At 32.6% G+C, this 12,642-nt stretch overlaps 2 protein-coding genes across 2 annotated transcripts; one reads left to right on the top strand and one right to left on the bottom strand.

Moving 5' to 3' along the window:
* Positions 1-5,058: 5,058 nt before the first annotated feature.
* HELRODRAFT_166348 (hypothetical protein) lies at positions 5,059-6,872 on the top strand (the record flags this gene model as incomplete). The annotated part of the gene is made up of 8 exons (XM_009033289.1): positions 5,059-5,126; positions 5,298-5,485; positions 5,605-5,675; positions 5,743-5,880; positions 5,943-6,041; positions 6,185-6,241; positions 6,301-6,459; positions 6,618-6,872. 8 exons carry the CDS (start codon positions 5,059-5,061, stop codon positions 6,870-6,872), a joined length of 1,035 nt encoding a protein of 344 aa, XP_009031537.1.
* A 1,001-nt stretch (positions 6,873-7,873) lies between these two features.
* Positions 7,874-12,003, bottom strand: HELRODRAFT_70757 (hypothetical protein; the record flags this gene model as incomplete). Its single annotated transcript, XM_009032917.1, has 10 exons — positions 7,874-8,136; positions 8,519-8,603; positions 8,847-8,908; positions 9,136-9,214; positions 9,563-9,640; positions 9,964-10,135; positions 10,312-10,407; positions 10,671-10,880; positions 11,672-11,782; positions 11,936-12,003. 10 exons carry the CDS (start codon positions 12,001-12,003, stop codon positions 7,874-7,876), a joined length of 1,224 nt encoding a protein of 407 aa, XP_009031165.1.
* Between the last annotated feature and the right edge of the window lie 639 nt (positions 12,004-12,642).

Here is a 12,642-nt window from a genome sequence, read left to right as displayed (position 1 = left end):
GAATGCGGTCCGGTTCCTACGTTGTCCTCCAAAACAGCCCGTGTTGATGGAGAAAGAGTAGATTCTCATCAGAAAGCTTAGCGGTGCCTGCATCTTAAATTGCTTAATAAAAATAATCCTATCTACCTATTCAATTACCTTAACTAATCTATATTAAATTGTTAATGGTACGATAGTCGAAAGTCCCCCTTCATTTTCCCTCCTTGCACAGAGGTTCACCGACAACCAGGGCACCGGATAGTAAACCATTGCCGTGCGGATAGTAGACTATTGCCGTGCGGATAGTAAACCATTTGCCGTCCGGAAGCCGTGCGGGTAGTAGACTATGGCCGTGCCGCATGGTAAATCATTACCGTGCAGATAGTAAACCATTGCCGTCCGGATAGTAAACCATTGCCGGTTCACCACTGGCCACCAAGGCTTACCTCTGACAACAGACTTCGAAATTCAGAGTCTATCGGCTATCGTACCCTCAACTTACTTATTCTTTACAATTAAGCCCTAGCTTACCTAAAATTACAAAACTCAAGAGCCCAATTCATTGGCCTTTCGGCACCCACCCCACCACCTACGTAATGCCTTGGGCTCCAACTTAGTAATAATAATATAAAACTTAAACCCTAAATCTATTAATGAGTGTGTGTTACAACGTAGCCTTAACTTACCTATTTATTACATTATGGCCCTAGCTTACCTAAAATTACAAAACTCAAGAGCCCAATTCATTGGCCTTTCGGCACCCACCCCACCACCTACGTAATGCCTTGGGCTCCAACTTAGTAATAATAATAATATAAAACTTAATAATTAACCTACTTATAGATACACTTACAGCGTTTTAATTTACATTACAAGATTGTTCTTAGAATTACATTATTGCCCTTAACTACCTATGAAATTAAATTGCTCTCAACCTTAGTAATAATAAATTAGAATGTGTAATAAAAATAAAATAACGCTCAAATACTAGTATGTGTTTATGTATGTATGTGTGTGTGTGTGTGTATAATACGCTGATGCGTGTAATGTGGGTGCGAGAAAAAATAGAAGAGATAAACTTACGCTGCCTACCTATTCAACTACATTAGTGTTGGATGCTTCCTATCTATCCTACCTACAATTAAAATTATGCCTATCTAACCTACATATATAGCTACTTAATGTAATTGTGTGTATGTGCGTGTGAGCATTCTTACTTAATGTTAAATTACAGAGAAAAACAGAGAAAAAAGAATAAAACGTATCCCAGCCAGGCGTATCTTCTTTGCCACTGAATGAACGAACGTAGCCTGACATCTTCCACGATGAATTCCTTTGGAAGCTTCAACCTGAATAAAATGGATGAAATGGAAAAATTTTATTTATTTGACTAATTTAAATAAAAATAGAAAAACGAGCCGCGGTGAATTCCGCCGGAAAAGCCAGTTAACTGGCAAAAAAAAGAACCGCAAAGAAACCGTAAAACGTACCCCAGCAGGGCGTGCTTTCTTTGCCACCGAATGAACGAACGTAGCGTGACATCACAACCATTCTGATCGTCCACGATGAACTCCTCTGGAAGCTTCAACCTGGATAAATGAACCTGAAAAACCTAAATGAATGGTAAAATCTTATTTATTCAGTTTAAATGAAAATAACCGCAAAGAAACCGACCGGTCGACAAAGAAAAGAGAAAAGAAGAGCAAAGAAAGGTATCTATATAGAATTTATGCTCTATATAACTCTATATAACTCTATATAACTCTATATAACTCTATATAACTCTATATAACTCTATATAACTCTATATAACTCTATATAACTCTATATAACTCTATATAACTCTATATAACTCTATATAACTCTATATAACTCTATATAACTCTATATAACTCTATATAACTCTATATAACTCTATATAACTCTATATAACTCTATATAACTCTATATAACTCTATATAACTCTATATAACTCTATATAACTCTATATAACTCTATATAACTCTATATAACTCTATATAACTCTATATAACTCTATATAACTCTATATAACTCTATATAACTCTATATAACTCTATATAACTCTATATAACTCTATATAACTCTATATAACTCTATATAACTCTATATAACTCTATATAACTCTATATAACTCTATATAACTCTATATAACTCTATATAACTCTATATAACTCTATATAACTCTATATAACTCTATATAACTCTATATAACTCTATATAACTCTATATAACTCTATATAACTCTATATAACTCTATATAACTCTATATAACTCTATATAACCCTGCATACCACCACATTACATCAAAAAAAATCCCATTAAAACCAGGAACCACCGCGTACCTGTTTATGCATTATGTGACATCTAACAAACTAACTCTAAATCTATAACACTCCACCAAGTAGAGTAAAAGAATAGAAGTCCTTAACCTACCTATGTAACTCAATTACCTAATGCACTAGCCTACCTATAACATAAATTAATTTTTAATCACACCTACCTATGTTTCATTAACTTAACTCAAGACTCATGAAGAAAGAGAAAAAAGAGTAAAACAGAACATAAAATACTACCACACAAACAAACATTATGTATGTATGTATGTATGTATGAGCAACCGCTAAAGACCCCACCTAAAATATATAAAAAAATACCACATACAAACACACAAACCAGAAGCAACATATATAACTCTATATAACTCTATATAATAAAATAAATAAAAATAAAAAATTTAAAAAAATAAAATAAATGAGATCAGACAGACTGCTTCAAGCGAGGCAGAATGCCTGATCTGATTTTATGCTGTCTCAGCTCCTATTTATACTCGTTTCAACCATACATTTTCATCATTTCAATCATTCACATCAGTAAAAAACTTATTTAATGTATGTACAACACTATTATACAGTCTTTACAACAATGCTAACCGTACTATTAATAAATTGACATCATGGAACGAACGCCTTCGAAACTTTCTGATTGGCTGGTTGAATCTGCTATATTGCTTTTTATATAAACATATAATCTTATTATTTATTTGTATACATGGATTCCAGTCACTTTATATACATATATATATACATACATACATATATATATATATATATATATATATATATATATATATATAATATAATATAAATTCATTATAAAAGCAACATTAATCAGTGCTATATATGTATGCAGGCAGTTCAAATTTTTCTGGGAGTATTCAAAATAGTTTGAGATCACACCTTGCTTAACATCCGATTCCAAGCCGAGTCAAGCCAAGCTGAGCCAATATGCGTAGACTTATAAGCGCTTTTATATACGAACACCCCACTATAACAAATTCTCAATGCTATTTTCAATTTTTTTTTTATGCTTTTTAATCAGTCAGGTCACAATCATCATCATCGATATCACGATAAAATCAAATTGAATTTTTTTTTTAAATTGTTATTAAAATAACAACTACATAGTAAAAAGTCTTATACAGTCTTAACCAAAATGCTAACCTTACTAAATTGACGTCATCGAACGATCGCCTTCGAAACTTTTTGATTGGTTGGTAGAATGTGCTATATTGCTTTTTATGGATTCTAGTCACTTTATTTATATATATATATATAAAGTGACTATATAATATATATAGAATATATAATATAAATTCATTATAAAAACAACAGTAATAAGTGCTACGCACGCAGTTCAAATTTTTCTGGGAGAATTCAAAATAGTTTGAGACACACCTTGCTTAACATCCAATTCCAAGTCGGGCCAAGCCAAGCTGAGCCAATATGCGTAGATTTATAAGCGCCTTTATATTAAAATTTTGCTCGCTTTATATACAAATATCACTACATAACAAATTCTCCACCCTATTTTAAAAACTTTCTTTGATGCATTTTAATCAGTCAGGTCACAAAAATCATTATCGATATCACGATGAAACTAAATTGAAATTTTTTTAAATTGTTGATAAAAGTAACTAAAGTTTAAATTTTTCTGAGAGAATTCAAAATATTTTGAGACAACACCATAACACAATTGTACAATTTGAATGTGTAAATACAACATAATAAATGTATTATAACTATGTATATCCATCCATCCGTCCGTCCGTCCGTCCGTCCGTCCGTCCGTCCGTCCGTCCGTCCGTCCGTCCGTCCGTCCGTCCGTCCGTCCGTCCGTCCGTCCGTCCGTCCGTCCGTCCGTCCGTCCGTCCATCCATCCATCCATCCATCCATCCATCCATCCCTCCATCCATCCATCCATCCATCCATCCATCCATCCATCCATCCATCAATCCATCCATCCATCCATCCATCTATCTCTTTATTTAGTTCTGCCTGCGTATGATATTTGGTCAAATTTATATGATAGGAATTGAATATAACTTTTATACCGGCTGATTAACTACCATGCAGTAAAATAACTACTATTAACATGACGTCATTTCCTCCAACGATTTCGCAACAAATTACCCATACTATTTAATAAATTGTATTTGATGTTTTTTAATTAGTCAGGTCACAATCATCATAATCAATATCGCAATGAAATCAAAGTGAGAATTTTTTAATTTTTTGAAAAAATTATTTTTATTCATTCAATGATACTACTTTGTTCAATAAGATACTGTTTGATACATATAACTAGAATAAATATAACGGCCTTCGCTCACTTTCAACGGTCGAACAAGGAGGGAGTTGGAGGGTGATTTTTTATCGTTCGAGTCAAAAGTTACGATCGTATATTTACTAATTACAAAATATTGCTTTTATTTAAAATATTTTTATTTTTTTTAATTGTTATTCAATGTGGTAATTAATTACTTTTATCTGGTATAAATTTAAAAAAATAAAATCGACATTACCGAAAGTAATTAAAAGTTGAAAAAATTTAGATTATTTGCATATCACTGCTTCAACCCATAAGAAAGTGTTGTATATTGGTAAATAGGCCTCTCCTTGTGGAAGACCTTTCGAATTTAGTTATTTGTTTGCGTGGCTAGCCTGCCTTACGTTTCGTCCGTTCAAATTGAAATCAAATTCTAATGCTCTGAATTTAAAAATGATTTTTAAGCATGTGATAAGTTTAGGGAGGAACTTCGTGAATTTGGATTTGGGCTATCATATCAAGTAGTTTCTTTTAATCTGTTTCAAATTTTCACATTAAAATTGTTTTGATGTTAAAAACTTTGTTAATGGTAAGTTTTGCTTTAAAAAAATTTACTTTTAATTTTAACTTTATTACTACAGTACAGTTAAATTAAATTTTAAATATTTTAAAACTTTTGTTAAATTGTGAAGACCGTCTCTGACTACCATAACACAGAAGGCTAATTTGTATACCCATGTTGTTAGATGCTTAGCATCATCAATTTCAAACCTACAACAGAAAGAAAATGTTGGTGGGCAGCTGATAAAGAAAGCCCCCAGAGGGCCCTACATGATTTTCTCAAATGACAAAATGTCTGAACTTCGATCAGCAAATCCTGGTTATTTTTTACTCAGTCATTTTCCAAAGTTTTTGTATTTTTATAATTGTTTTAATTTTATTTATTTAAATTTTATTTTAAAAACATTTGTAAAATGTTTTAATTAAATGTACTGACAGGATTAAAGATACCAGAACTTGGCAAGATGGTTGGTAAAATGTGGAGAGAAATGCCTGAAAATGACAAAATGGTAAATGACTTTTTGAAAAAAATTTTGAAAATCATAATATATAATGATTTCAATAAATTTTTGTAAGCTCTACAAGGAAAAGTTTTTAATTGAAAAAGAGAAGTTTCAGGAAATGATGAAGAAATTGTCTGATGATGAGAGGAAACAAATAAAAGACGAGAAGAAGGAAAAAAGAGTGCAGAAGCATGCCAGGAAAATAAAAAATGTTAAATTATTTTATCATCTTCAGATGAATAACATTTGTCAATTTGTAATATCTATTATTAGATGAAAAAAAAATTAGGAAAGCCCAAGCCCAGTGACACCAATCCTTACATCTTATTTGCAAAATCTAAAATGCTTGAAAGAGGAGATGCCAACTTAAATGTAGGTATACTTTGACTTTATTTATCAATAATATTTCATGATGTCAAAGGACATGCTGTTAAGATATTTTTTTTAGAAAGAAATGTTTGTAATAATTTTCAATTTAGATAATTTTTGTTGATTAATTAATTCAATAATTTTAGATGTATGTTCAAGGGGTTTCTGACTTTTGGAAAAAAATGCCAGAGGAAGACAAGCAAGTTAGTGAAATGTTCTTAAAAGTTAGAGTGGCACACCTAATTGCCCAATTTGTTTGCAGCCTTTCATAGAACAAGCCAAAAAGAACAGTTTGAAATACAGAAAAGAGTTGGCTGAGTGGGAGAAGGAAATGGTGGCATCAGGTCATGAAGATCTTATTTCAAAGTCCAAGTTGAAGGTCATAGCAAGGAGAACTAGTTCCAAAATGATCAAGACCAAGGTTCATTTGTGAAATATGCTTTTATGTGTTGTTTTTGCGGTTGGTTTTGTTTTTTAGTTTAATTCATTTTGCATTAAATGTATTGATATCATTTGTATCACATTTTGATTTTATAATTTTGCACAGATATCATATTTTAATTTTATAACATTGCCCAGAAAGGAGCTTCAAAAAGTCCAATTAAGAAATTAGCACCGAAAAAAGCCACAAGGAAGAGAGGCAGCAAGTCAGCACCAGTTTCAAAAGCTGCTGCTGCTGCCGCTAAAACAAGCACATCTGTAAAAACAACTTCAAAAAATGTAGCAAAAAGTTCAGCTAAGGAAACGGGAAATAATGAAAAAGTGAGCCCTTCTCAAAGTAAACCTAACAAATCTCAGAAGAAAACTTCACCTACTAAACCCAAAGTTTCGTAATCTGAATCATTGAGAAGTACTCTCTTTTTTTGAGATACTGAGATATTTTTGTTTTGATTTTTTGTAATTTTTTGAACATCATATTTTTTGTCAAATTTATCAAATGTTTAAACGAAAAACGTCAAATGAACAAACAAATTTGTTAAATTCATTAATGAAAATTTGATGTTGCGTTTCAATCTTTCTTGTCTTTATTTTTGCTTTCATCTTTATTTTCGGCTGTTGGTGTTGAGTATCTCGAAAAACTCCTGAATTTACTGAACGATTCAAATGAGTCAAGTGAGGCGGCCTCGTCGGCTTTCGTACTTGATGGGCCCGCAGCCACATCAGTTGGGCTGGTATATTCCGATTGGCGTTTTCTGTTTAGATCAATTTGTTCAACAATCTGATAGAAGGCCGTAAGGCTGGCTCTGTGATGTCTGTCTTCCAAATCGGCTGCTGGCAATGGCAAAGGGGATTTTGATGAAACGTCGTGAGCGTCTTGAGTCAAATGCGACTGATCGGCTGCTTCTTCGTTGGAAAACTTTCTCCACAAATCCTGGAAACCCGAGAAGAAAGATGGATGCTGTGAGATGTCTGCGACTGATGCTTTCTCTCTGAGTTGTTCGGGAGCAGGTTCTTCTGCTGTAACGTCCAAACCTATTGTTGCCTTCAAAGACTTGAATGCAGATGAACGTTCATCTATGAGCTTGGGCGTTGTAACATCTTCATCAGCGCCCGTCAAACTTGAAATAGGTTGTAAATCATTAATTAAATTTTGTAGGTTTGTATATTAGCCATCCTATGTATTGAAATATTAATTTTAAATGCAGTAGCACAGACAATAAACAGAAACATAGAAAAACTTAAGATATTAGAGGACATGACCTCGGGCTTAGTTCTTCCTTCTTTTCCTCAATTACGGGAGCAGGGGGTGTGATGATCTGCTGTTGTTCCTGAGGGACGCTGCAATTAATTGCTCGTTTAACATTCCGAATGCGATTTTACAATCATTCTTTCATTTATTCATTTCTTCCAAACATTAATGATTCAAACGAACAACACAGACAAGCAACAAAATTGTTGACTTTATAAAATAACGCCTCTAAAAATAACACTAAACAAAAAAAATACTCGACGAGGTTGGCTGATCCAAGAAGGCCAGGATCTTTGTAGAATGGTAGGGCCGCCTCAGTGTAGGGCATCTGGACATCCGTGGTGTCCCAATACTGATCCTTCACGAGGGAGGGACATGCGCCGTGCATTTCATCGACAATCATGTAACCTAGCTGTTTCAATGGCATGGATCGTTATGCTGTTAATGTGTCGTCATCGTAAAATTTCAAACTGGAATTGATATATCGTGTCTTCGTTATAAATTTTACGTCGTACATTCATTATATTTTTTACAAAGCATCATAAAATAGCATGTGAATATTGATTACGAGCTTAACTATATTTCTACTACTATATTTCAATTCTTAAACTAATATTCCGTTAATGTGTCGTCGTTTGCTTAACGTTTACAAATGATAAAACATCATCTCTCTCATAATAAACGCTGTCAGTTTCATCATCATTGTCCTGTTTTTCATCATCAACTTCATCATCATTGTCATCTTCATCGTCATTTTCATCGTCTTCGTCATCACCTTTGTTTTTTTCACCAACCTTGAAATTTTTATCGATCATTGGATTGATTTCAAAATCGTCGTCATCCTCTCCAAATGGGTTGATCAGTTCTTCTGCCACCTACCGATGCCAAACAAAAGTAAAATTAATGAGATTACAACTACTGCTATTACTACAGCCGTTGCTACCCTAGTACTACTACTACTACAAGTGAATGAACAAATGAATGAATGAATGAATGGATGGATGGATGGATGGATGAATGAACGAACGAACAAACGAACGAATGAATGAGTCAACGAGCGAATGAATGAAAAATGAATAAATAAATTAATATTTATGATCATAATTATTATAACGAACTTTAAGCCACCCCATGTAGAACAAAAATTGTAGGAAGGTAAAAAGCGGAACGATCATCTCACCTTGATTGGTTGGCTTACCTGTGCACGTAACGCATAATAAAAATAATAATAATAATGAATACAATTAATAATAATTTAATTTAAAAAATGAACTTACAGATAAATACATGAATAGATACTGTGTACTCATTTTTAAAACTCGTGAATGCCAAAAAAATTATCGAAATATAAATTTTAGAGGAATTCATTTTGAAAACACATAGTATGAAATAGAAATAACTCAGGACCTGTATCAGTGTAGACAGGTATATGCTGTCTACTGATGAGACATGAGACAAAGAATATGTAGACGGCCATCGTAGCCACCTAAAAATGGTTTGCTCTGATTTCAACTTGGTTGGCAGACATATCATTAGATAAACTGTTATGATTTTACAACTGTGATATGACAGAATTGAATATGTCTGTGTGTGTGTGTGAGAGAGAGAGAGAGAGAGAAAAGAGAGAGAGAGAGAGAAAAGAGAGAGAGAGAGAGAAGAGAGAGAGAAAGGCTTTTGCCAATAAAACAATGTAGGTTATAGCATGGCAAAAACTTTAAAATGTAACTTCGTGATCCTACCAACTAAAACATCACCACAATAACATTGAAACATGAATGACAACTACATGTATTGTATCTGTATATTAGTGTTTGTATACCATGCAGCAACATACCTGCGTATAAACCAACGGAATGTTTATCCAATCATAATTTAAAATCATCTGGCATTTTCGTCTTAAAAAATTCAATTCCTGGTAAGGTAAGAATGAGAAAAATTTTGTTTAAATCGAACGACTTCATTAAATCTTTTGGCGGCACGGTGGTGTAAGAGCTATCATGCCTGGCAATGATGTTGCAGTAACCGGATTCGAATACAGGTATCTCCACTACCTATTAATCACTACAATGTGCGTGTGCATTGATCCATGCGTTCTTACAAGCGCTTGTGTGTTTGTCGTTGATATCTCTAGAAAATTCTCAAGAAGAAATATACAGATCTTTTTATTAATGATAACATTTTAAAATTATTATTTAAAAATATGATAAAAATACTAATAAAAAGCAAGTCCGTAACATCTAGAAGACAGTGATAGGCGAAATCATCCTTGATCATGTTATCCTTGCGAGCTTGTGCTACTAGGGTACTGGCCCACACGAATGGCACGTAGTACTTATTGAAATGGGTTATCAGGTTGTCAAGGATCTTCCCCTCACTCGAAAGCATAAATCCTGAAATGAGTGAATGACTATGCGATGAAGTCGATGTTATGAATGATGACGATGATGGTAAAGATGATGACGACGATAAAAGATGATGATGGTGATGATTTATGAGGATGAATATTATTAAGTAGAAAATGGTGCTTATGGTGGTTAATATTGATATTATTCATAGAATTTTGTAAAAGTGATTTCAATGAACATGCCGGCTTTGATCATATGCTTATATGTCGGGAATCTCTTCTTGGCTGGCCCGCAAACTGTTACCATGGTAAGAACATAACCCAGGCACGCATATCTTTAATAATAATAATAACAATTATAATCAAACTAATAATAATAGTTAAAACAACCGCAAACCTATTTGAAAATAATTCGCAGTTGGTAAGTAAGCACTAACACGCTTATTGTAACCTTGCATCGCCTATCCCATAGACACTTTAACGCATATGAATACAAGTACAAACTCACACACACACACACACACACGCACACACACACACACATACACACACACACACACGCACACCCGCACACACACACACACACACACGCACACACCTCATAATTGTTCTTCTGACCAAACGAGTGCGATCATCAGTGCCTCTGATGTGAGAGGTCACGTAGATGGCCAAACGGGTTGGGTGGGGTAGGGCATTGAATTGCTCCCACCAACGACCCACGATGCAGCTGACGTAAAAACCAAGGACAAAGGATACTGGAATGTTCTCTTGGAACATGTTGAAGTAGTCAAACATTCTTTCAAATAATCTGGAAGTTTTAAAAAATTTTGAGAAAATTGCATAGAAATATAGTTGATTGGTCTAATAAATTTTCAATATAATATAAAGCAAAAAAGCATGTAACGTCCCTACACGAATGCATGCTGCCCACCAAACACACAAGCCCACATATACAGGAACTTATTATATATATTGTTATTTTTGAACCAAACTTCATAGTACAAATGAGCGGCAGAATTTTACATTACACAAAAGAATGCTGATAATTTATAAAGAAGTTTTTTCCCGCCAAATAAGCGATACGGTTTTACACATTGTTATTTAACCATGATTTTAATTGAAAAGTTTGAAAATTTGCATGGGGATAATTTATAACAGTTGTTCTTCCAGCCTATATGGAATTGAAAATTCATTTTCATTTTCAAAGTGTAACTCAGTTACTCGGATTAGTTTATTGTTTCTATTACTATTGGTATTCAAATAAAAGTTCAACAAAGTCTGTGTTTGAAGCAGTTGTGTTCATCTATCGGAAATCTTGAATCTACAGAATAACGATAACTTAAGACGATCATTGGAAGCTACAACAGTGGTCTTGGAAATATAGAGATCATTGAAGTTATAACATCGGTGTTGGTAGTTACGAAAGGCAAGTGTTACAATATGAAGGACAATTAAACAATGCATCTTGGATATTTCTAATACCTAATACTGAATTGTAAAAAAGGAATTTAATTTGTAAATTTCAAACTTTTTAATTTATCTCAATAAACATAAATAACAGAATCAAATTATAAATTATATATTTAATAATATTCTCACATTTTGAAATCTCTCGTCAAACACAAGTGATAAATGACTGCAATTAGTGCGTAAATAATGGCGTATATTAGCATCGTACGCCAGAGCAATTTATACACGCTCCCATTCCATCTTGAAAAAAATTAATTAAAATTAATTAGAGTCAATTAATATGAAAGTTGATAATTAATTTTTAAATTTAAAACTTCACTAAAAAACTTAATTTTTTTAAATTAAATTAATAATTTAAAAATTGGATTTTAATTAGAAAAAATATTAATGTACTTCAAGAGTAAATTGAAAAAACCAGCAAACGTGACCGTGTGAATGTACGAATTGTACGGAACTGTCATTTTTTAAATAAATTATTTCAAAATGAAAGTAAAAAAAATGAAAATTTTTAAATTTTGCAGACGAAAAAGACGCTTTTACCAGTTTCCATGGAAACATAATTGTCTAAAAATGAAGTTAAATAATTAAAATGCATTGTTTTTGAAGCGCATAACATTTAAACATTCACTAATATATCATTATATAGTTGGTTTGTCCACCTTACTATATTGTTCTTGTATTGGTTGTTGTGTAGTTTTTAATTTAAATCTTACTGTTGTTTATGGATTTTGTGTGGCACAACTGTAAAACTTTGTAGCTATAAATTACGTGTATGTGGAATTATTACTCATTTGTAATTTAAATTATTTTAAAGCATTATTTTTTAAACTGTTATAACACAAAGATGACACAGGTGTATTCAATTGTCAGACGTGCTGGAATCAAATCAATGATTAAATAAATAAATGAATAACATTTAATACAATAATACAGTAAACAAACAAATTAATAAAAAACAAAACAAAACAAATAAATAGTTTTACCAACATATCTTCAAGATTTAAAACTTCCAAATTCTTGAAAAACAACACGGAATTCACATTTTTGTCAAGCATGATTGTGACAACGACGATATAAATAACAAAATATTAACGCGACAC

Source organism: Helobdella robusta (assembly GCF_000326865.2).
Source record: "Helobdella robusta unplaced genomic scaffold HELROscaffold_9, whole genome shotgun sequence".
In the NCBI taxonomy this organism is placed as follows: Eukaryota; Metazoa; Annelida; class Clitellata; order Rhynchobdellida; family Glossiphoniidae; genus Helobdella; species Helobdella robusta.
Note: the sequence above shows the minus strand (reverse complement) of the source record. Positions and strands in the feature narration are given on the sequence as shown.